The 22,246-nt window shown below is 50.6% G+C and overlaps 1 protein-coding gene across 1 annotated transcript in view; it reads left to right on the top strand.

Moving 5' to 3' along the window:
• The first annotated feature begins 1,929 nt into the window (after window positions 1-1,929).
• The window catches only part of RHPN2 (rhophilin Rho GTPase binding protein 2), a 57,958-nt gene continuing 37,641 nt past the window's right edge, over window positions 1,930-22,246 (top strand). Inside the window, exons 1-2 of the mRNA XM_045796168.2 lie at window positions 1,930-2,047; window positions 14,396-14,511. Coding sequence (XP_045652124.1) covers window positions 1,979-2,047; window positions 14,396-14,511 — 185 coding nt within the window. The 5' untranslated portion in view covers window positions 1,930-1,978. The remainder of the gene's footprint in view (window positions 2,048-14,395; window positions 14,512-22,246) is intronic.

Below are 22,246 nucleotides of genomic sequence, written 5' to 3'. Positions count from 1 at the left end.
AATTGTAAAGGAAATTGGAGCTTCATGGTGATAGGAAATAACTGAAGTCATTGAACCCAAACCGATCTTAGCCACTAACAGGGAGTGTGCCCTTGACCCCTTCGCTCTGCTGAGACTTGGTCTTCTCCTGGGTCAAATGAAGATTATTTAATCCTTTTATTTGCTGAAGGGTCATAAGAGTGAAACATAGAGTCTATGAACTTTCAATGGCTAGAGCAGCGGTTCTGTTATTAACTTTATTATTGGCAGTAGTGACAGTACATTTGTAAGAGAGTGACCTGCCACCCTAGAATCCTTGAAACGGTAGAGACTCTTTTTAAACTCCCAGGGCTGGCGTGGTGCGTTTCCAGGGCAATGGATTTATTACAGGATGACCAACATATGCTGACATTAGTTTAATACTCATTTCTGACCTTAAGAGAGACGGGGAGTTTTTCCATCAGTCAGAGTTTCCCACACACCTGTCCTAGCCCTGAGCTGGTTAGGACTCTTCAGGTTCTTTCCTAGAATTAAAACAGTCCTTTATGGAAACTCCCTTTCTTGCGCTGCATCTCAGAATGTGCAGGCAGTGGTGAGGAGGGGTTTTTTGTTCTAGAAGTTCTCTTGGTTTTTTTGTTTGTGTGGTTGGTTTCTTTTGATTTTTATTTTTGTTTTACATTTGCTTGATCGTTTGTCCTTCGTTGTTGCCACTATTTTGAAAACTCTTGAACAAGCCCTGATGCACACACTTTGCCCCCCTTTCTCTCCGCCGCCCCCCCCCCTTTTTTTGAAGAGAAGGAAATGATTGGCTTGTTTTGAAAGCAGACTGTGGTCTGTTTTACCTGCGGCATCTACGGCGAAGGCCAAACACAGCAGCAACTGCGCCGAAGCCTCCCTCGGTTGGGGGAGGGGGTTAGGGTAGGCAACACCTCCGCGCGGAGAGGCGTGGCAACGCGCCAGGGGGCGCTTCCGGCTCCGGCCTCAGGGTCTGGGCGCTGTGTTCGCCGGGCATCTGCCCCCGGAGTCCACGGGTCAGCGGGGGGTGGGTGGGTGAGAGGGTGGTGTGAACCCAGGGGTCCCCCTTTCACTCCTAAACTAGACGCGTTCTACACCCCAGCCTTAGGGCTTTAATATGCACTTTCGTCGCAATACCTTCCGCCGGTTTGAGAGAGCACGATCTGACCCCACTTTGCAGCTGAGAAAACTGAGGTTCGAAGTGGTAGTTAAAAGCACTCAAGGACATCCTCCCAGTCTCTGCGGCGCGAGACTCTTTCTGGGGACCCCCCAGCGAGGCCCGCGACCTCCAGTGAATCTGCCTAGTCTCTGCAGCGAGGGTGGGGGAATAATGGGGTTGATCGCCACGCCAAAAGGTCTGAGTCACCCAGCTGAGGCCCACAGAGGCGCAGCCAACTCTCCCTCAGGGTCCCCGACTCGGGCCCGGGTCCTCCCGAGCCGGAAGCTGTTCCTGACCGCTCGGCCCAGGGTCCAGCACTCCCGCCGCGCCCTCTGCGTGGTGTCGGGTTTGGTTACTGTCCCCGCGGCGTCCGTGCTCCTTCAGGGAGGGTCCACGACTTCATCCCCGCGCATAGCGTTTACTCCCGGGGCTCCAGACAAGGGGTCGAATCCCTAGCTCCGGCCTTGCTGCAGCCTCGGAGACCCCCGGCCCTCCTCTGCGCTACAGAGCTGACACAGTATCGAAGCCCAGATTAGGGCCGCGAGGCTCGCAGAAACCGAGCGAGGCGCCCAGGGGCCCAGGTTCTGCCCGCTGCGAGCCTCGGATCTGGGGCGCGGCTCCGCCGGGCCAATCCGAAGCCGGGGCGGGGCAGGGGGCGTGGTCTCGGCGGAAAGGGCCGGGACTCCAGGGCTTCGGGCCTGCCCTGGGGCGGGGCTGGAGGGCGGCCTCACGGGCGGGGCGGGACGGGGGCGGATCCGGGCGCCCTCCCCGGCCGACGCGCTGCAGAGCCTGGCTCAGTCCGCCCTCCGCGCTCGCACCGCCAGCATGACCGACGCGCTACTGCCTGCGGCCCCCCAGCCGCTGGAAAAGGAAAGCGACGGCTACTTTCGGAAGGTGCGCGGCTTCGGGTGGGCGGGGAGCCTACGGAGAGCTCCAGACCTCCTGCCCCCAGGCTGCGGAGGGGGCTGCGGGAGTCCGCGGCAGGGGTCGACCAGGCCGGGAGGGGGAGGGGGCTCACTGGCCTGGGGCGGGCGGAGCAGAGGCTCCGGGCGAGGGCTCGGGCGGCGGTGTACCGGGCTGCACAGTGCAGGTGGCTTCCGGGGCTGGGGGCGGGGAGGGGTGCCTGGGGCTGCCCCGCGCAGGTGGTGGCGGAGGCTGGGGGCCAGGGGTGCCCGTGACCGCCCCGGCTGGCGATCCCGCGCGACTGGGGAAAGGATCAATGCCTACTTTGGGGGGCGCCCGCGGCCTTGCGGCACGTTGGGACCGGAGCCCACCTTAAACTCGAGCGCTTGGCGGGGCGCGGGTGGAGGTAAAGGGATCACCCCAGGTGGCCTGGCGTTCTCCTTTTGCCTCCAGAACGCTTCCAGTGTCTGCTTCTTAGACTTTCAGAAGGCAGGGGAGATTTGTCGGTGGGAGGTGACCTCGGGCGTTGCCCCCTTTTCTGCCCGGAGTCGCCTGGGAGGGAGTGCGCGCAGCAGACGTGAGGGCGCGGCCTCGCTCCTGCTCATTTTATGCCAGAACGGGTTAATCTGATTGTTGGAGAGACCCGCAAAGAGTGCGGGCTCCGCGGGAGATTGGTACGTCCTTGCGACCCTCGGCACACCCGGCGGCACCCGCCCTGGGATAACAGCTCGGCAGCCCAGTCCCTCAAAAGCGACCGCAGCCTGCAGGGTGGGGACGCCGAGATGCCCGCAGGTGGCCAGGCCTGCAGTACAAAGATGCTTTCGAACCCAAAGACACGGTGACACTTTCCACCCTGCCTCTTTGGAGGTTCTAGAGAGTCTAAAAATAGCCTTTGGAGGTTGGCCAGCTTTGACTGGGTAGGTTGAGAGATTGTGTTGTGTGGTGGGTTTGTTTTTTTTTTTTATATAACTTACAGGACAGAAGGCAGAGTGCGTAATTATAAATAGGGAAGTGAAACTCTTTCCCACAGGACAATCAATTCTTAATTGTTAAAAGTCTAACTATCCAGTAGGTAAATGAACTTGGCACCTTTCCTTCTTCCACGTGACACAGCCTTTGGGCTTTTGCTCTTTGGTGAGGAGCAGTGGCCCCAGGGGATGGGCAGTACTGGAGGGGAACAAGAAACAGGTGAGGTTAGAGTGGGAAAAATTCTTTTCGGTTAAATTGCTTTTAACATTAAAAAAAAAAAAGAAGAGAGAGTAGTTTTAAGGTATATTTAAGTTCAAAGATGTCATCATGGAATTACAGGATTATAACTTCTAATTATGTGTGGCATTTGGGACAGAGGATCACAGGCCATGGAATTGCAGAAGGAGGTGGGGCCTGGGAATCCCTAGATCTTGGTCCTAAGGCCCCAGAACCCGACTGCCACCCTGACAAAATTCCTGTGTAGTTTCCAGCAAGTTGCTGTCTCTTCCTGGGACTTCATTTCCTTCCTGAATTGTTTGTTCTCTCAACAGGTGGAAGTCTGGACCCACAGCAGCATTTGGGGGAAATGACAGAGGGAAGGGAACACCTGTGAGGGTTCTATCCCCAAGTCTTCCAGAACAGGTTTTCCAGGGGAGGATGTGCACAGGAAAGAGAGGGGATGGCCCTATGGGCAGGGGAGCTGGGAAGGGATGCACGGTTGGGTGTTTTTAGATGCAGTTTCTCTGGTGGTCGTAGGAGAATTGTGGGTTCATTATAAGATGAAACACTGGTTTACAATTAGAAACATCTGTTTTGAAAAGGAGCTCCTGTAATGATCGCTGTGCTACATCATACCAGCCCAAAGAGTGTTTTTTGTACCAGAATATTAAAAGGTGTTCACGTTGAACCTTCCCTCGATTTGTGATCTGAACCCGTTTGACCTCAAACAAATGCTCCCGAATGAAAGGTAGATGTTATGCAGTGAAAAGGGGAGGAAGAGCACTTCAGGTAGAGGGAACAGCATGGGCGAAGGCATGACTTGTGAACACTTGTGAGCGAACCCTCTAGGGTGTGGAGCTGTAAGTGGGAATGAGGCTTTTTGGGGCCATGCATCCTGCTAAGGAACCAGGGAACCTCAGGGATCCATTCGAGTGTTTCGAGAAGGACCAGATGTGAAAGATTCATGTCCCAGAAAGCCGAGTGATCTGGGGATAGGGGAGAGGTCACGGAGGTGTTGGGGGTTTAGCTGCCTGAAATTTCCATCATCTCTGCTGCCTACTCTGATACCATCGATGACTTTTCGGTCAGTTACAAAGTGCTGTGTGAACACAGCCTCACCATCCATAACCTAACCACCAGCCCGCACCCCTAACTCAAACCGGGGGTGCAGACTCGAGATAGGGATCCTAGTGAGGTCAGAATGATGAACAACGGCAGTGTCAGCAGGGATGGGAAGAGCTAATGGACGGGATGTGGTGGGGAAGGTGCTGATGACAGGAACCCAGACTGTCTGCCCTAGGTGTCTGGGTGGGTGGGCAGGCACGTCACTGAGGTGGGGGAACCCGGAGGCTGGTGTGGGTAGGGCAGGTGGATTTGAGGGCCCCCTGACATATCCAAGTGGTGGTCTCGGGGGGCGGTCCACTCCACAGACCTGACAGGCATGAGAGCATCCTGGCTGGAGATTCGGCTTTGGGGGGCACTAGTATGGGAGACAGTTGGGGTGTTGTGAGAGGGCCCAAGACAGAAGGGAATAATGCTTTCACTTAAGAGGCAAGCAGAGGGATGGGAGGCAAGCCAGAAGGGCTGCAGTGTCCAGGAAGCTGAGAGGTCTTTTTCGTGGAGAGGTGGGGTTGACAAGTCAGAAGAGTCCTGGAAAATACTGGATTTCGTTCTTTAGGGGTTGTTACCTAACGCGTGGGTAGAGTCAGGGGCAAAAGCCAATGTGGTGGGATGCAGAGGGGAGAAGGACAGAGAAGGTGATAGTCGGGGGAGATGAGAGGAGAGAGAAGAAGGCAGATTCATTTCAGAGTAGGGTAGTCTAGAACGTTTTTAAAGCTGTGTGCAGGTAAAGAAGTTCAGGGCAGAGGGCAGGTTGAAGATTCAGGGGAGAAAGGGAACAATCTGGGGGGAGGGTCCCAGGAGGTTAGGGGCAGGGCGGGGATTGGAAACTGCTGCTGCGTGTCCTGGGTGCATGAGCCAGCCAGGGGCAGTATGTGAGGACCCCTGAGACTGGAGGTGCCCCCAGGGTGGGCTCCTCCATCCTGTCTTGGGGCTTGGGAGATTTTGCCTACACTCCGAGGATCAAATCAGTTGCTCTGAAATCAGGCTTCTCTTTTATCCTGTCCTTTATCCTGTTTTTTCTCTTCCTTTTTTCCTCGAGAATGCCATTCTGCTCCATTCCTTCAGAAAGCATTTATTGAGTGACAGCTCTGAGCTTGACCCCTGTCAGATGCTGGGGCAGATTCGACTCTCGCTCCGTCTGGCTTCTGTGGTCGTTCGTGGTGGGCCTCATGTCCTGGGGTGTGGGCAGTGCTGGGAGTCAGTGCTTTGTCCGGATAGCTCAGGCCGTGCTTGAATAGGAATCAGCTTCTTTGCTTTAGAACAGAGAGCAAAAAGTGTGTTTGGGGGTGGGGTGGTGGTGGTGGTGGTGGTGGTGGTGGTGGTGGTGGTCCATGGTCCATATTCAGAGCTTCAACTCTGTTTTGTGTGACTTGCATACAAAATGCAAACAAATTGCCCCAAAGTTCGCTCTGCCAGCAGGGCCTGGACCCCAAATGTACAAGGCAATCATTGGCAAAGAAGGAGGTTCCCAGTAAATCAGGGTCTTCTTGGGGTCATGTAGCTCTTGGCTGTACAAAGCCCGAGGACACACATGGACACAGCTTGGCCCCAGGCCACCAGTGTGGACTCTGGCCTCCCAGGGCTGGCAGCTGGGGTGGGGGTGGGGATGTCTCTGAATTAAAAACAAACAAAACCCACAGAAAACTTTTTGGTCTATTGCAATGCGTTTCTCTCTTCTCTGGCTTCTCACTAGTTTTTCTTTTTTTCCCTTTACGTCAATATGTTTAAATAGAGGTGCAAGCTCTAACACTATGCATTAGTCTCTTAAAAGAAAGACCAGTGGAAATGGAGCTTCTTTTTCCCAAACTGATTTTCATGCTCGTCTTGATGAAAGTGTGTGGGAGAATGGAAGAAGGCATGTTCTGGCCTCTAGTTAGTGCAGAGGAATATAAGTTTCTGGGGCACCGCATCCTTAGAGCAGGTCCTGTCTCTGGAGATCTCTGGGTGCTGTCATCCTAAAACCTGCAGGAAATCCTGTCCGTGGCCAAGAGAAAACCAGCTGGAGAAAAACTCGAGAAAGCCCTTCCACAGGGCTGTTGAAAGGGCCCTAGATGAAAGGTCTTAGCAGCCTGTGGAAGGACAAAGTGCAGTATTGTCTGTCCTTATCTCTCCCTCTTCATCCTTTGGGAACACTAATGACCTGAAATGAATTTAGCTCCATTGTTTTTACCCCAGAGCTGGAGAAGAAGTTGTTTCTTGTCCACAGAAACCTCCAGGCTGGATAGGACCCCAAGGTTCACCGTGTCCTGGTTTACTGGTTTATGGTCCTGTTTTTCTCTGGGCTTCCTTAAGGCTCCAGCAGAGAAGGGAGAATTCTTTTTTTTTTTTTTTAAACCCAGAAACAACTCCTAGTTCCCGCTCTGCACCATTCATCTTAAGTGTAATTCCATGTTAGACACGTGTGTACATCATATAATTATGAGCACACTTGTGTGTGGAGAAACTTTCTGTTGGGCTGGGTCCACAGAGTACAGTGTGGGTCATGGGGACTAATCAGCTCCAGCTTTTTTTTTTTTTTTTAAGATTTTATTTATTTATTTAACAGAGAGAGACAGTGAGAGAGGGAACACAAGCAAGGGGAGTATGAGAGGAAGAAGCAAGCTTCCCGCTGAACAGGGAGCCCGATGCGGGGCTTGATCTCAGCACCCTGGGATCATGACCTCAGCTGAAGGCAGATGCTTAACGGCTGAGCTACCCAGGCACCCCCATCAGCTCCAGCTTTATTGGGTAGCGATAACGTCCCTCCAGGTGTCTGGACCCATCCCCTTGGAGCCTTGAAACCTTTCCCAGATGGGAAGGGAGGGAGGAAGGGTGTGAAAGTTGGTAATGCTGCCCCCTCCCTGCCCCATATGCCCCCATGATCTGAGCCAGGTCCTGAAGGCCAGGCTGGCTCCAGGTTGATCATGGCCTTGGTGAGCGTCTGCCTAGCCGCCCAGAGGCTGTGTAGGACAAACACCTCTTCACGTTGCCCTATCCTGGCCAGGAGGGGTCACCTGGCAGAAACCGAATTTTCAGGGTGACTCAGAGGAGAGTCAGCGTGATGGGCTAGCTGTAAATGTCCCTTGCTTCCTGGGGCTATTTGGATGGATCCCAAGACACCACCTGTTGATACCAGGCATTGGCCTTAGCCTCCTCACCACTTCCTTCTCGGGCTCAGGTGCCAGAATCTCGTGACAGAAAGGCTGCATTGGAGGTGGCTGCAGGGGACAATGGGATGACAGGTGCAGCACAGCCACAGGATGGGGTGTCAGGCAGAGTGGGCAGCAAGGGGTGCCAGCCAGGAGCGAGGTCTGCCTGCAGCACTAGGGACAGAGGGAGAGATGCGAGTCCTTCTGGCCATGCCAGTCAAACCCACGCACTTCACTATGGCCACATACCCTTAGAAAGTCCCAGGTTTTGATGGGGTTGTGAGAAGAGGAAAGGGCAGGTGATCAAGAACTTCAGAAGTAGTTTCTTTTTCTCCAATATTATCTGTATTATAAAAGTAACATGAATTATTGTAATCACAGAAAAAAGTAATTACGGGGGCATCTGGCTGGCCCGGTTGGAGGAACAAATGACTCGTGATCTTGGGGTCATGAGTTTGAGCCCACCGTTGGGTGTAGAGATTACTTAAACTTAAAAAAAAGGCAATTACAGAATGTACGAATTCACACACATGCACCAGCTCTTACCCCACACAGACACGCTCCGTAGACAAGAACCGTTAACTGGCTGAGCGCATCCTGCTGGTTGAAGTAAGCAGGTCATTAGTTGGGACTGGAAATGTATTTGGTTCATGGAAATTTTGGTGTTTATAAAAGCTTTGTTATTCATTCATCACGTGGAAAAACAACTGTGAGTGGTACGTGGGAGCGTTGGTAAGGATTCCTAGAAGTGACTCAAGGCAGCCTTTAGTTAAAGATGATGGCAAAGTGTTGATTTCATATTGTGCCCTCCCCAACCCCCACCACGTATGAATGGTTGGGGGTGCCGAAGAAGAGCAGGTGTCCTCGAGTGTACGGCCCCAACGCCCGACAGAGATCCTGGAAGGGCAGGAGGGCTCTTGAAAAATGCCAGACTTTGGTTTTCCTTTTTACGGATACGGAAAAGCAAGATTCTGTTCATCCAGCCTGCCCCGAATCTCCAGCATGGTGAAAAGTTAAATTAGATGTGTGTGTATTGCAGGGTATTGCCTGCTATTTCGGTGCTTTCTGGTTGACAGCTTCTGGCTAACTCATAAACAAACAATTCTGTTTTCCAGAGTCGGGTGGTTGAGTGGGGGATTGCGTAACTAGGAGGGAGTGAGAAAGGCAAAGAAAATATCTTTGTGCTACAGGGGCAGCAAAAAGTACCCTCTTTCCCATGCACTGTGCTAGGGGGGCTTTGGCTAGGAGACCCTGCCCTCAGTCTTACACCTGACCTGGAGCTCCTGGGTTCATACTATGCCTTCAGTTTGCTGCAAAAACATCTCTGCGTGTAAGCTTTCTCTTTGTGTGGATGAAGAACCCGTGCTGGTTTTCTGGGGCGAGGGGAGCCAGGAGCCAGGCACTGACCTGAGTTGGGGGGCGGTGTGTGTGTGTGTGCATGTGCGGTGTGTGGGGAAGGAAAGACTGCTCCTTTCCGTCTGCATCTGCAGCCTGGGTGGCCTGGCCCTTCTGCCTTCCTCAGGTCTGTCTCTGCAGGCGAAGGCTGAGTAGCTTCTTCTTTGCAAATTAAGTGCCTCCAGTTTGTGCCTAGGTATGGCTTTTAAGATTTTATTTATTTATTTGACAGAGAGAGACAGCCAGCGAGAGAGGGAACACAAGCAGGGAGAGTGGGAGAGGAAGAAGCAGGCTCCCAGCAGAGGAGCCTGATGTGGGGCTTGATCCGAGAACGCCGGGATCACGCCCTGAGCTGAAGGCAGACGCTTAACGACTGCGCCACCCAGGCACCCCTGGGTATGGCTTTTAAATACTTGTTTCCCAGCTGAGCAATATGACTAGGCGCAGAGGGCATGCAAGGGGGGTGTTTACAAAGGGCGTTTTCACTGGAGGTGAATTTATTCTAATGAGGACTCGAAAGAATTAGTTGCAGATGCCAGAAAAATCCAATCCAAAATGACACATAAGCACGCTGTGGCACATCCCTACACTGGAATTCTGGCAATGAAAAAGAGCAGACCACTGATGAGTGCAACCATAGGGACGAGTCTCAAAGCATAATATTGAGCTCTAAGCCAGACACAGAAGAGTATATACTATAGATTCCATTTATCTGAAGGTCTAGAACAAGCAAAAGTCTGTGGTGATAGAAACCAGAGTATTGGTGGCCTGGGAGGGGGGTGACGAAAATGTTCTTTTTGATTGGAGTAGTGGTTACAGAGGTTTAACATTTGTCCAAACTCATTGAATTGTGTATCTAAAATCTGTGTGTTTTATTACGTGTAATTTATACCTCAATTTAAAAAGTAGCTTGGGCAAGAAAGGGAATGCATTGGGTCCTGTAACTGAGCAGTCCAGAGGAATGGTTTCAGGTCTGGCTTGATCTAGGGCTCAAATGCTGCTACTAACAATTTCTCAGCTGTGTTCCCCCAGGATTGGTTTTCATTTCTGGGGAGACACTCCCCACTGATGTAAAGGCCAGTGGGGAAAAATGAAGATGTCTTCCTGATAGGTTCTGATTATCCTGTGTCACGTGCTCACTCTGAGTCAATCTCAGGGGCCAGGGGCCTTCAGTTTCCTATTGACTAGGCATGAGGTCAGTGTTCTTCTTGGAAAGGAAATGGGGGAGTGTCGAGTTACCGCCCTTGACTGTCAAGGGTAGAGTGGGACCAGGTCACTGTGCCCAAAGGATGCTCAATGATGCTGGGCAGCCCTCAGCCGGGAAGCCCGGGAGAAGTGTCTGCGGGTTGCAGTTGAGCTGTCCCGTCATCCCCCCGTATTCCTGCTGCTGGCTGCTTCACGGCTCACCTTATAATGGCAGCAAGCGGGGATGTGGGCTTAGTCCTGCTCCTGCCCTCCCTGCCACTGTTCCCAGTTCCCAGGCTAAGCAGGTGTGACAGGTGCTGCCTGGGGCCCTGGCACAACCCCTCCAGTTTGCAATCGCTTGACATCCTGTTGTGAACCCACCAAGAAGGAAGGCATGGGTGAGGACTGTGGGTCCCCCCCAGCAGAGAACAACTGGCAGGGGCCAGTGGACATCTAGCAGCGTCTGGAGATGCCAGGGGGTCTTCACAGCAGTCTTGCCCAGATGGGCCTCATAGGGCTCCCAGAAGCTTCCACGTAGTCCTGTGGGTTCCTAGTGTTTCCAGCTGGCCCAGCATTCCTACCTGTCAGTAAGAAGTAATGTCGTTTTGGTTCCAATTACTCAGTCATATCTAATCCTGAGCATTCCTCTGTCTTATCTAGAAATTTGACGCGGCATCTGTGGGCCAGCCAGAAGTTGGGTAAAGTATAGGAGCAGGAAAAAGTTCTTATCCGTGAGCTGGAATGGCTGCTTATCTTAGCTCTGGGAATGTACATAAAGGAATTCGTTATGAAAGCCTGTCTATAAAATGAAACACTTCTTGGGTGAACCATGTGATTTTGAGTCAGATCAGACTATCCCTTCATAGTAATTTTGGAAAGCGTCAAGGAAAGAGGAGGGCCATTATTTTAGAACTTTAATATTTAATTAGCTACACATTAAAAGACGTGTCAATCTTCTATCTGCAAAAAGATAGTTTCCTGATTTGTATTTTAAATCTCTGATTTAAAATACAAGATGTTAGCTGTAAGACCATTCCAACTCAGATTCTGAATATATGTGTAATTTGAACTTGGGGGTGCTGCCTGGGGGCAGGTGGGTGGTGACCTGTCGGCAAGTTAGAATGAGAAATCTTTGTGGAAGGAGGAACGTGACTTGTTTCTGACCCACTGGTCCAAAGGCCACTGATAGGGGAATCCCTGAGAAGAATAGGGCTCTGAATAACTTCTCCCTCCTTGGGGTGGAGGCCACGGCCATGGCTGGGGCAGAGGTGGGGCAGAGCTGAATGGCAGGGACACAGCTGCAGAGAAGGGGCATCTCTAAACAGAGTGTTGCCCACCAGCCCCCCTGGGGTGTAACCTCAGCCCCCCTCAGTGGGCAGAATCTAAAGATAAGCTTCACAAAGGATTGGAGCCCTCACTCAGATCCCAGGGCTTTTTACCTGCCAGGGTGGGAAGCATACTAGTAGGTTAAAATGAAACTTTTATTCTGATCTTAAACTTTTCAGAATGAAACACTGCAGTCCAAATACCCTGGGAAATAATGAACAGACAACGCAAGACGATTCACTGAAAAAGAAATTCATGTGATCAATAATATATGAAAAAAAAGTTTACAAATAATAAATGCAAACTGGGAGAACAGGATACCTGTTTTTGCATATCAACTCCACAAAGATTAAAAATACTTTTCAAGGGATGCCTGAGTGGCACAGTTGGTTAAGTGTTGACTCTTGGTTTTGGCTCAGCTCGTGATCTCAGGGTCAAAATCCGCGTTCAGCAGAGTCTCCTTGGGTTTCTCTCTCCCTCTGCTCCTCGCCCCCACTCTCTTTCTCTAAAATAAATAAAAATAATACTTAAAATTCAAAAATAGACGACTGGGTTTAAAATGGGCCAGTATCTGAATCGATATTTTCCCAAGGAAGATACACAAAGGGCAATAAGCACATGAAAAGATGTTAAACATCATTAACCATCAGGGAAATGCAAGTCCAAACCGTAATGAGATCTCACACACACTAGATTGTCTATTAAAAAATGATAATAATAACTAGTATTGTTGAGGATATGGATAAATTGGAACCCTCAGATAGTGTTGGTGGGAATGTAAAATCGTATAGTCACTTTGGAAAACAGTTTGACAGCTCCTCAAATGGTGAGACCCAGGATTAACCCTATGGCACGACAACAGCCCCACTCTTCGATATATAGCCAAGAGAAAGGAAAGCACAAAAACATCCACATAAAAATGTGTACACAGATAAGCAGCCCTATTCATAATGGCCAAAAAGTGAAAATACCCCCAAATGCCCATCAGCTGATGAATGGATAAATTAATGTGGTACATTCTTATAATGGGGCAAAAAGGATTATAGTGCTGATACATGCTCCAAGATGGATAAACCTTGAAAAATCATGCTAAGTCAAGGAAGCCCATCCCCAAAGACCATATTTTGTATAATCCATTTGTATGGAAATGTCCAGAAAAAGCAAATCTGTACAGACAGAAAGTAGATTTGTGGTTGCCTAAGGCTAAGGGGGAGAGGGGACAGGGCATAGGAGGTACCTTTCTTGGAGGGTATTTAGGGTGGTGCACTGGAGGTCTTTTTTTTTTTTTTTTTAATATGATTTATTTATTAGAGAGTGAAAGAGAGAGTACAAGCAGGGGGAGTGGCAGGCAGAGGAGGAGGGAGAAGCAGGCTCCCCACTAAGCAGAGAGCCCGATGTGGAACTCCATCCCAGGACCCTAGGATCGTGACCCAAGCTGGAGGCAGTCGCTTCACCGACTGAGCCACCCAGGTGCCCCTGCACTGGAGCTCTTAAAGAAGTTTCTAGGGCTGTACGTCTGCCCTAGACATAGACCTTAAAGAAAAAAGTAGAGGTTTATAAAGATTCATGCTTCCAAATATGCATCAAATAATTATATATAATAGATACTTTGGAAGCAATCTAAATGTCCAACTGTAAGGAAATGGTAAATCTTTTTTTTTTTAAAGCTATATTATGCAATCATTAAAATCATGGTTTTTTGTTTTTCGTTTTTACAAAGATTTTATTTATTTATTTGACACAGAGAGAGAAACAGCCAGCGAGTGAGGGAACACAAGCAGGGGGAGTGGGAGAGGAAGAAGCAGGCTCCCAGCAGAGGAGCCTGATGTGGGGCTCGATCCCAGGACTCTGGGATCACGCACTGAGCTGAAGACACACGCTTAACGACTGAGCCACCCATGCGCCCCTAAAAATCATGGTTTTGAGAAACATTTCATAATAAAGGAAAGTTTCATGCTAGAGTATTATGTGAGAAATTATGATACACTGTACGTGCCACTGTGCACAAAAGGGTTAATGTAGCAGGCCTGAGGCTGCTGTTCTTGGGAAGGCCTGCTTGCAAACGTTGGCCCCTCCCTGGCATCTGGGAACCTGGCTCTTGAAGTGTTCCCTCCATCCCCTAACTGATAAGGTTGGCTCACCTCCCCTAGACCAATGGCACAGACCACGTGGTTTAGGAGGAATATCTGCTTTCCTCCTGGGAGTCTAGAATTTAGGTATGTGCTAGGTGGGGGTGCCTTTGTGATCAGTCCCCAATACAGCCCCTGGGTGTTGATTTTCTAATGGGCCAACCTGGGTGGTGACATCATACACACCTTATTGCATTTTTGTTGCTGGGGGAAGGATATACTCTGTGTGACCCCTCACGGGAGGGGGGAAAGCATAAGGGAGCCTGCCTGTGGATTGCTCTAGCTTCTATCTGTGTCTTTCCCTCCCGCGATCCAGCTCTGTGTCCTTACGAAGTTGCTGTCATACAGCTGTGAGTGTAATTATATGCCGAGTCCTGTGAGTTTTAGTGAATCTGAACCTGGGGCTGGTCCCCACACTGCACTAATATGAAAAATAACCTACAGTGGCTGTTTCGGAGTTGGTGATGTAACGAGTGACTTTTGCTTTCTTTTGATACTTTTCGATATTTTATGTATTTCCCGTTTTGATGTTACTTTTATTTTTAGAATAGGTTCGCTTTTAAAAAACATTCCTGTTATGCTCAACTTTGTCGTCATGTTTATTTTTATTTTTTTTTTTTTTTAAGATTTTATTTATTTATTTGACAGAGATAGAGACAGCCAGCGAGAGAGGGAACACAAGCAGGGGAGTGGGAGAGGAAGAAGCAGGCTCATAGCGGAGGAGCCTGATGTGGGGCTCGATCCCGGAACGCCGGGATCACGCCCTGAGCCGAAGGCAGGCGCTTAACCGCTGTGCCACCCAGGCGCCCCTGTCGTCATGTTTAGAGTGGCTGACCTCTAAACGGTCCTCTCTCATTTTCCCTTAGGGTTGCAATCCCCTTGCACAAACTGGCCGGAGCAGACTGCAGAATCAGAGGGCTGCCTTGAACCAGCAGATCCTGAAAGCCGTGCGGATGAGAACAGGAGCAGAAAACCTTCTGAAGTGAGTGACTGCTGGCTCCACTGCCTTGGTGGGGAGCCAGCCTCTCCTGGGGCCTGTCCATCCCAAAGCTCTCAGGCCTGCCCAGCTTCCTTTCTAACTCTCGGGTTTTTGTTTTTTTTTTTAACTTTGGGGTCCCCTCCTTGTTGCTGGCACCTGGAGCAAGCCTTTCCTTGCCTGAGCTTGATTATGTTCAAGATAAGTATTTTACCCAGACTGTGTGATTGGGGATGGGGGAAGCCAACGATCACATTTCTGTTTGTTTTCCCTGCTTTCTATGGGATGTGCCTGTCTGTTTTCCCTATTGCCTAGTGGAGAAACTATGCCTGGTCTAGAATCACTGCTTGGTAACTGTTTGTTGGCTCTATAAAGGAGAGGACAGCAGGAGGCAGGGAATGGGACATTTCTATTGCCAGTGTCCATCCCTCTGAGGAGAGGCCCCAGTACAGCCCCGTGGCCTTGGGGCTCTGGTGGGAAAATGGTTACTTACCAAGCATTGAACTCAGTGAAGCTTTACCTGTGTCATAGGCAGCTGTAAGCCCTCCCCACACCCTTCAGTGCCTCGCCGGACAGTGTGCCAGCTTCCTCTTGTTCGTAAAGAGCACAGCCTTTCTTCTTCCTTCAGAGTTCGGGGCTAACTCATCAGCCCCATGCCATCTTCTGCACTGGGTGCTGCCCGGCCAAGCAAGACAGATGCCTCCTGCAGCCTCAGAAAGGACGTGGGGCACTCGCAGGGGCCTGGAACCTGGAAACTTGGCCGGGAACCCGGAACCTGACAGGATATGGATTTTGGGTGTTCCCAATGGGTCAGCTGTACCGTTGGAGGCCTGTGAGAGCCCAGAGGCTGTTCAGAGACTGTTGGGAAAAGCAAATACACTGAACCAGGTGTTCGTAACAGAGCTGCGATACTCTGATGGCCATAGATAGTCCCAGGAGCTCGATCGGTGCCTCCACAGGGGCCGCTCCCCTGAGCAGCCAGTAAGGACAGGAGGAGGGTTTCTGGTCCTAAACTGAGGGTGAACTCAGTTCTGAATCCTTCTGTGTGCTCCCTAGGAAAAGTGTCTGAGATACTAAGTGGGGGAACAGGAAGATGCAGGAGAGCATGCCCTGCGCGTGTGTTGTAAAGGACTGGTGTGTTTGCTTTTGTGCACGCATAGACTTTTTCCAGAAAAGACGAAGAAAGAAGCTGTTAGAGTCAGCTCTTGGGAGCAAGACCAGGGATGGAGGTGGAGGTGACTCTCCTGGTCATGTCACTCCCTCCCGTGTTTGGATGTCCTTTTATGAAGTGCATGAATTACTTTTATTCGTTTTACTCATTTTTATTGTGCGATCCTGCAAAGGCCCGGAAGGAAAGATCACCAACCACCTAAACCTACCACCAGCGCAGAGACCCCAGTGCTGTGCCTTGTGTGGGCATTGATACACGTGGGCTAGCAGAGAACACAAGTCCTAGCGTGGCCAGAGTTCTGGAAACCTCTCCTCCAGCTACTTTTGTAACAGAGTAGAGGCCAGGTTGTGTGACTGGAGGAGACTATGAAGCCATTATGACATTTCACCCCCCTTTTTTTTTAAGTTTATTTACTTATTTATTTTTAAGTAATCTCTACACCCAGCGTGGGGCTCGGACTCAACAACCCTGAGATCGAGAGTCACACACTCCGCCGCCCGAGCCAGCCTGACGCCCCACAACATTTCACCTTTTAAAAGGTCTGGCGGTGTCCTTGTCCCTGGAGAAGGCTGGAGCTAGGGACGGTCAGGTCCACAGTGCAGTGGACCTCATGCAGCCGGTGTAGCTTGGGAGAGGCCCCCCGATTTCGGGAGCGGCGGCCCTGGGCCAGCCGAGGTTGCCGAGCTGGGACGGCTGCAGGTGTGCCCCCCCATCCCCCTTCTTCCCATGTGTGATTTGTGGTGGCCGGTTTGGGCTGATACTTTGATGCAGCTAAGGGGGCAGGCGGGCAGCCTTGACTCTGTGGCTACCCGGGAGCCGACGGCAGGGGATTGGGCTGTTCATTCACCCCGTAAATGAATTTCTTGAGCGCCTAGGACGTGGAGGGCCGTGTTTGAGATGCAAGAGGAGAAGGCTGCAGGCCCTGCTTTCACGTTGCTTGATCTCTTGGGGTGGGGAGCTTAATACACAGCAGACAAGTCTGGTCATGTCAGAGGTGATGTTTTCTAGGGTGTCACTGAAAGGGAAATGTGACCTCGTGGCGGAGCCTTAGAAACAGGCCAGTCAGGAAGGCCCTTTCTGAGCGGGGGCCTTGGCGTTTCTAAGGTGGGAACCAGCGGTGGTTTCGTCTGTCTTGCTCTCTCAGTGACAGCAGCGACCCGCCTCCGAGGCCCGGTGGTTCAAGCTCATTGTCGGGTTGGCGGTTGCCGAGCTGGCAGCGTGGGGGTAGGGTGGGGTTGTTAATGATTTTCGCAGTGACCTCAAAGTTCAAAGTGGCCCTTTCTGGAGAGTGTTGTGAGAGAGAGCCCTAAGGGTATTTATTAATCTGACTCCGGCAGCACCAACGGTTTCCCGAAAACAAATAAGGCGTTCAGCCAGGTCCGGCTTTGGCTCCGTGGTTGTCGCCAGGTGGCCGATTAGTTGGCTGTCCCTGCCGCCAAGGGGTAGTTTCTGTCATGAATTGGGCCCCGCTGTCCTGTCTGTGCGCCTGTCTGCTTTCAGGTTCTCAGATGTCCCTCCACGGCCCTCAAATAAAGATAGAGCGTTTGGGGGGCGCCTGGGTGGCTCAGTCGGTTCAGCGTCCCACGCTTGGTTTCAGCTCAGGTCAGGGTCTCGCGGTCGTGGGATCGAGCCCCACTTCTGCACTCAGTGTGGAGTCTGCTTCAGATTCTCCCTCCCTCTCCCTCTGCCCCTCCTCACTCACACTCTCTTTTTCTTTCTCACATAAATAAATATCTTAAAAAAAAAAAAAAAAGAACATTTGGGAGGATGTCCCCTCAAATGCAGGAATGCAGGGGTCCCAGTGCTTACCTGCATTGGTGGGGGGCTGGGCACGTGCTGAGAGGAGCCAGGCTTTGTACCCTCTCAAGGTCTTTTCCTCCTCTGAGCCGGATCCACCAAGAGTCCATGAGCTTCCTGGAGTTTGACTGGGAAGAGAGCAGATATCTTAAATGTACTTTTCCAGGCTAAGCAAGGACAATATCCTCTCTCTTTTTCTATCACCCTGCCCTCCCTTGAGTAAAGCTGGGATGGAAACATGATGCTGTTTCTCTGAAACAGAGATGGTCTTTGTGAAATTTAAAGCATGGTGCCACGTCATTCCATTTTAACTAACTGGGCCTTTGCGTAAGGGTAGGCCATTTAACATCTTTGGGCTCAGGTTCCCCTCTTGTACCGGTACCTTTTGGGCTAGAGCAGGGCTAGCCCACTCTGAGGCTTACAGGGGCTGGGTGGGCTCGGGAAAGACTGGAGGGGCTGGGCCTGGTGCTGTGAGGCATTAGGGAGTGGTGGGGACAGTGGCGAAGTACAGAGCACATGCTCTCTCTGGAGGGGCCACCTGCAGTGTGCCTTGTGTGGAGGGGAGGACTAGGGTTGCTAGATCTGCGGATTTTTATTTTTGTTTTTGTTTTTTGCAGAAGATAAAGATCTGACCTTTTTCTCTCCTTTTTTTTCTTTTTTTTTGAACCATCTAATAGTTGAATTTTAAATATTGGTGCATCGTTCAATGGGGGGAAATATAACACCGTTAGGACCAAGTAAACGAGCCCCCTTTGACCTCCAGTTTGTAACCTGTGCTCTGGAGGGTCATGAAACTCTGGGCAGGAGGTGACCAGGGGTAGCGTCAGCTGTAAGGAGAGTGACTTGAGGTTAGTGGCTGCTCACACCATCAGTTCTGAGGGTGGCTGGTGTGTGTCTGTGCCGTGCGGTGTGTGAGCCCCTTGGCCTTTGGGGCTCACAGCAGCCCTGAGGCCTCCCTTCCTACACTGGCTACACTGGGAGCAGATGTCCTGCCAGACCAGCTGATCTGCTGCCCTCGCTGGGTGGCCACAGGAGGCCACCGGAGGCCACCAGGTGGTATTTGCAGGATTTGGGGTCAGATGGATTAAGGTCAAACTGTTCCAGTAAGGTCTCTGAAGTTGGTGCAACTCTTTGGTGCTTTTCAACATGCCTGTTCCTGGTGAGGGTTGGGGCGGGGGGCGGGGAGGGCGTTACAATTTTACTGAAAGACTTGGGAGAAAAAAATTACACTAAAGCAAATGGAGTTATATGGGTCAACATTCGAAATTCACCTGCATCTTTAAGACAAAACATGGGACCTTAAAGAAATTTTGGACTTGGAGCAAAGAAACACGCTGTTATCATGTAGGAGCTAATTCTTAAGGTGGAAAAGGCCTCAGCAGCTCCAAATTCAGGGAAAGCATGCGTGGATGTAGTCGGTACCCTCAGGAGATAATTGAATGTGGCCTTCTGTTCCCGTGCACGCTTGTTGGGTTGATCACTTGAAGAGAGTCAGTGGGACGCCTTCTCATTCTTGACTTTTGCAAGTGCTGCACGCTCTTTATGAAAAACCCAAGGGAAGAGGCCTTTCCTTGGAGGTTCAGGCCAGAGGGAGGCCATGGAGAACCTAGGTTGGAGACTCCGGGCCGAAACGCTCTTTGGCCTCATCCCAGTTGGCCTTAAGGACTCTTTTGGCTGTAACATCAGTTATTGGGCCATAAGGTTCTCAGAGGAGGTTTGCAACCAAGGGGAAGGTGAGAAAAAGACCATCTTCCAAGGAGGCCCGTAGAAGCGATTTGTTGTCATCTGGAAGGGCAGCCTAGGTGCAGACTGAGGCTCTGGTTTTAATTCCTAATTCGAGCCGGCTGATTCTATTTTTATATGTTACCCCGGGCTGTTCCCCTAACCTGGGCACATACATCATATTCACATACATCATCATTGATTGACCTTCTTTGAGAAGCCCCTCCCACCAGTGAATCCGTGAAAAATCATTCTCTGTACTAGAAGCCGCTCACACTCGACGGTTGGTTTCCCACTCGTCATTGTACCCAAAGGTTAGCATTGTGGAGACTGACCCTGATCCCCGCCCCCCCCCCCCGCCCCGGCCACAATGTTGTCCAGAGTGACCCACCCAGGGGTCCATGTCCAAAGAGTAGCTCGTTGATTTGTTGCAAATCCTAAATCTCAGATTGCCCAGTCAAGAGGGAAGAGAAGTAGCAGATCAGTATATAGAGGTGGGAAAATCAAGTTGGCCTATTTGGAAGCTTCCGCAGACATTCGGGCAAGGGTCTTAGGGTGTAAATTGTTATATTTAAGTTGGGTCCACTCTGTTGCAGAGAACCAGTTCCCCCCCCACCCCCACCCCTGCCGTGGCTTCTAGGGAGTGGTCTTTATTCTGCCATTTGTTCTGACATCAGCTAAAATGTGCTGAGCCCCCACCATGTGGAAAAGACAATGCCAATTTCCAGGAGAAAGAGAAAGAAATAGAAGGCAAAGGTCTTGTTCTCCATTATAACTTCTGTATCCTTTGTTAGACATGGGCCACAGTTTGTCTCGGGGCTTCCTGACAGGCAGTACGAAGAAGGGACTGGGACTCGGAACACATTTCAGACCCTTTGATTCAGCCAAAGGCAAACAAATTGCAAAGAAGAAGCTTCCCCCAGTTTCTTTCCTGTGTCCTTGTGTTCACTAGTGTGGATCACTAGTGAAACAGTCCCATCCTCAGAAACATCTCTGTGGTACAGGTTTTACAAGCGGCAGATTGTGCCCCGTGGTGTGTATGAAATCAGTCCATGGGGTTGCTGTGGTTTCATAAAAAATAAATATTTGGAGGGGTGCCTGGCTGGCTCAGGTGGTAGAGTGTGGGACTCAATCTCGGGGTTGTGAGTTCGATCCCCACGTTGGGCACAGAGCCTAATTAAAAATAAATAAAGACTCTGTGCTTGGTTCCGGGCACAGAGCTCCTAGAGCCCTTGGAACCTCCTGCCTTCTGTGTGCTAATGAGGGGACAGGGCCTTCAGAATGGGGCTTTTAACTGGGAAGACCAAACCTGGTGAGAGGATTGGAATTTAGAGTGCCACCCCTGGACTTCCGGGGTGGGGAAGGGGGCTGAAGATTGAGTTCAGTTGCCAGTGGCCAGTGATTTAATCAGTTGTGCCCACACAAACCTCCATACAACCCCTCACAATGAGGTTTGGGAATTTCCAGGTTGGTGAACACATCAAGGTGCTGGGGGCGGGGGGTGTGCCTGGGGAGAATATGGAGGCTGCTTACTCTTCCTTAGCCTGTGGGCTCTATTTCATCTGACTGCCCTGAAGTTGTGTCCTTTAAAATAAACCACAGGACATTTAAGTAGAGTGTTTTCCTGAGTGTTCTGAGTCATTCTGGCAAGTTATCAGAAAAGGGTGTTGGGGGAACCCTTGATTTGTAGCTGGTTGTTCCCAAGTACAGGTGGCCCTCCCCTACCCAACCTTGTGACTGGCACTTGACATGGGGGCAGTCTTGGGGTGTTGAGCCTTTAACCTGTGGGAATTGAATTGAATTGAATTGCTGGGCACCCAGTTGGTGTCAGAGAATCAGAACTGGAGAGTTGTGAATATTTTATTTATTTATTTATTTATTTATTTATTTATTTATTTATTTATTTATTTAAATTGATAGCTTTATTTATTTTTTAAGATTTTATTTATTTGAGAGAGAGAGTGAGCGAGAGAGAGCACAAGCAGGGTGAGAGGCAGAGGGAGACTCCCCGCTGAGCGGGGAGCCTGATGTGGGACTCGATCCCTGGACTCCGGGATCATGACCTGAGCGGAAGGCAGATGCTTAACCGACTGAGACGCCTGCAAATATTACTCTCTTAAAAAAATAAGCCATTAGAATAGACTCAAATATATTGACATGTATTGTATGTGTGGCAAAGTTTGGTTTGTGCGACTTTTGTTTTAGGGGTATGTATGTATGTGTATACTGTGGTGTGATATAAAATGTATTTCGTGCTGGTAGTCATGCTTCCCCCCTCCCACCAAAATCCCCAAACCAGTGATATTCACCAGACGGAGCTTCCAATATCTCATTGCCCTCCCGGGAAGCCCAGATGTGCACGTAGAGACGTACTCAGTAGTAAAAGGGCAAGTGACATCCTATTTGCAGCCAGGGTCAGGCGTGGCTTTTTCTGAGAAGGCGTGGCATAAGTTTGTAGGTCAAGGAGAAGGGTTCAGTGATGGGCAGGAGAGAGAGAAAAGGGAGAGAATACATATAAACACATCATGGGGAGAAATTGATGAGCTCAAGTATGTGGCAAGGCAGGGAGAGCCCCAGTGCAGAGGGCAGACTGCAGGGGAAGTGGTTTAGCATTTTGCTTTCTGGGGGAAAGGTGGACAGGCAGTGAGCAAAGTGAGCCTGTGACAGGTGGCTGGATTTTCATCAGCTGGCAAGGGGAAGGTGATGAGGTACCATTTCTCCGGCTGGCTGGAGCTCTTGGCTGAGGAACCTCAGGTGTCCTCATCCGTGAAAGGAGAAAGTTCTAGTAGCTGGTCCGAGGAATGCCTGAGGACTTGCTGCGATGGTTCATGGGCATGTGCCCTGCAAGGCCTGGCCCAGGACTTGGTTATTATTGCCACTGTTACTTTGCGATGATTCCTAATCCATAAAGTGAGGGAGCACCTGTAAAGTCTTCCAGCAGGTGTCCAAACTTCTGCTTTGAGGACTTGGGTAAAGTTCATGGCTCCATATTGCTTTACACCATTCCATTCTGGGAATATATCTCATTTTACTTACCCAATTTGCCAGTTA

Source organism: Ursus americanus, chromosome 21, assembly GCF_024610735.1.
Source record: "Ursus americanus isolate L20-20 chromosome 21, mUrsAme1.1.p, whole genome shotgun sequence".
NCBI lineage: Eukaryota > Metazoa > Chordata > Mammalia > Carnivora > Ursidae > Ursus > Ursus americanus.
This window is presented reverse-complemented; position numbering and strand designations above follow the sequence as displayed.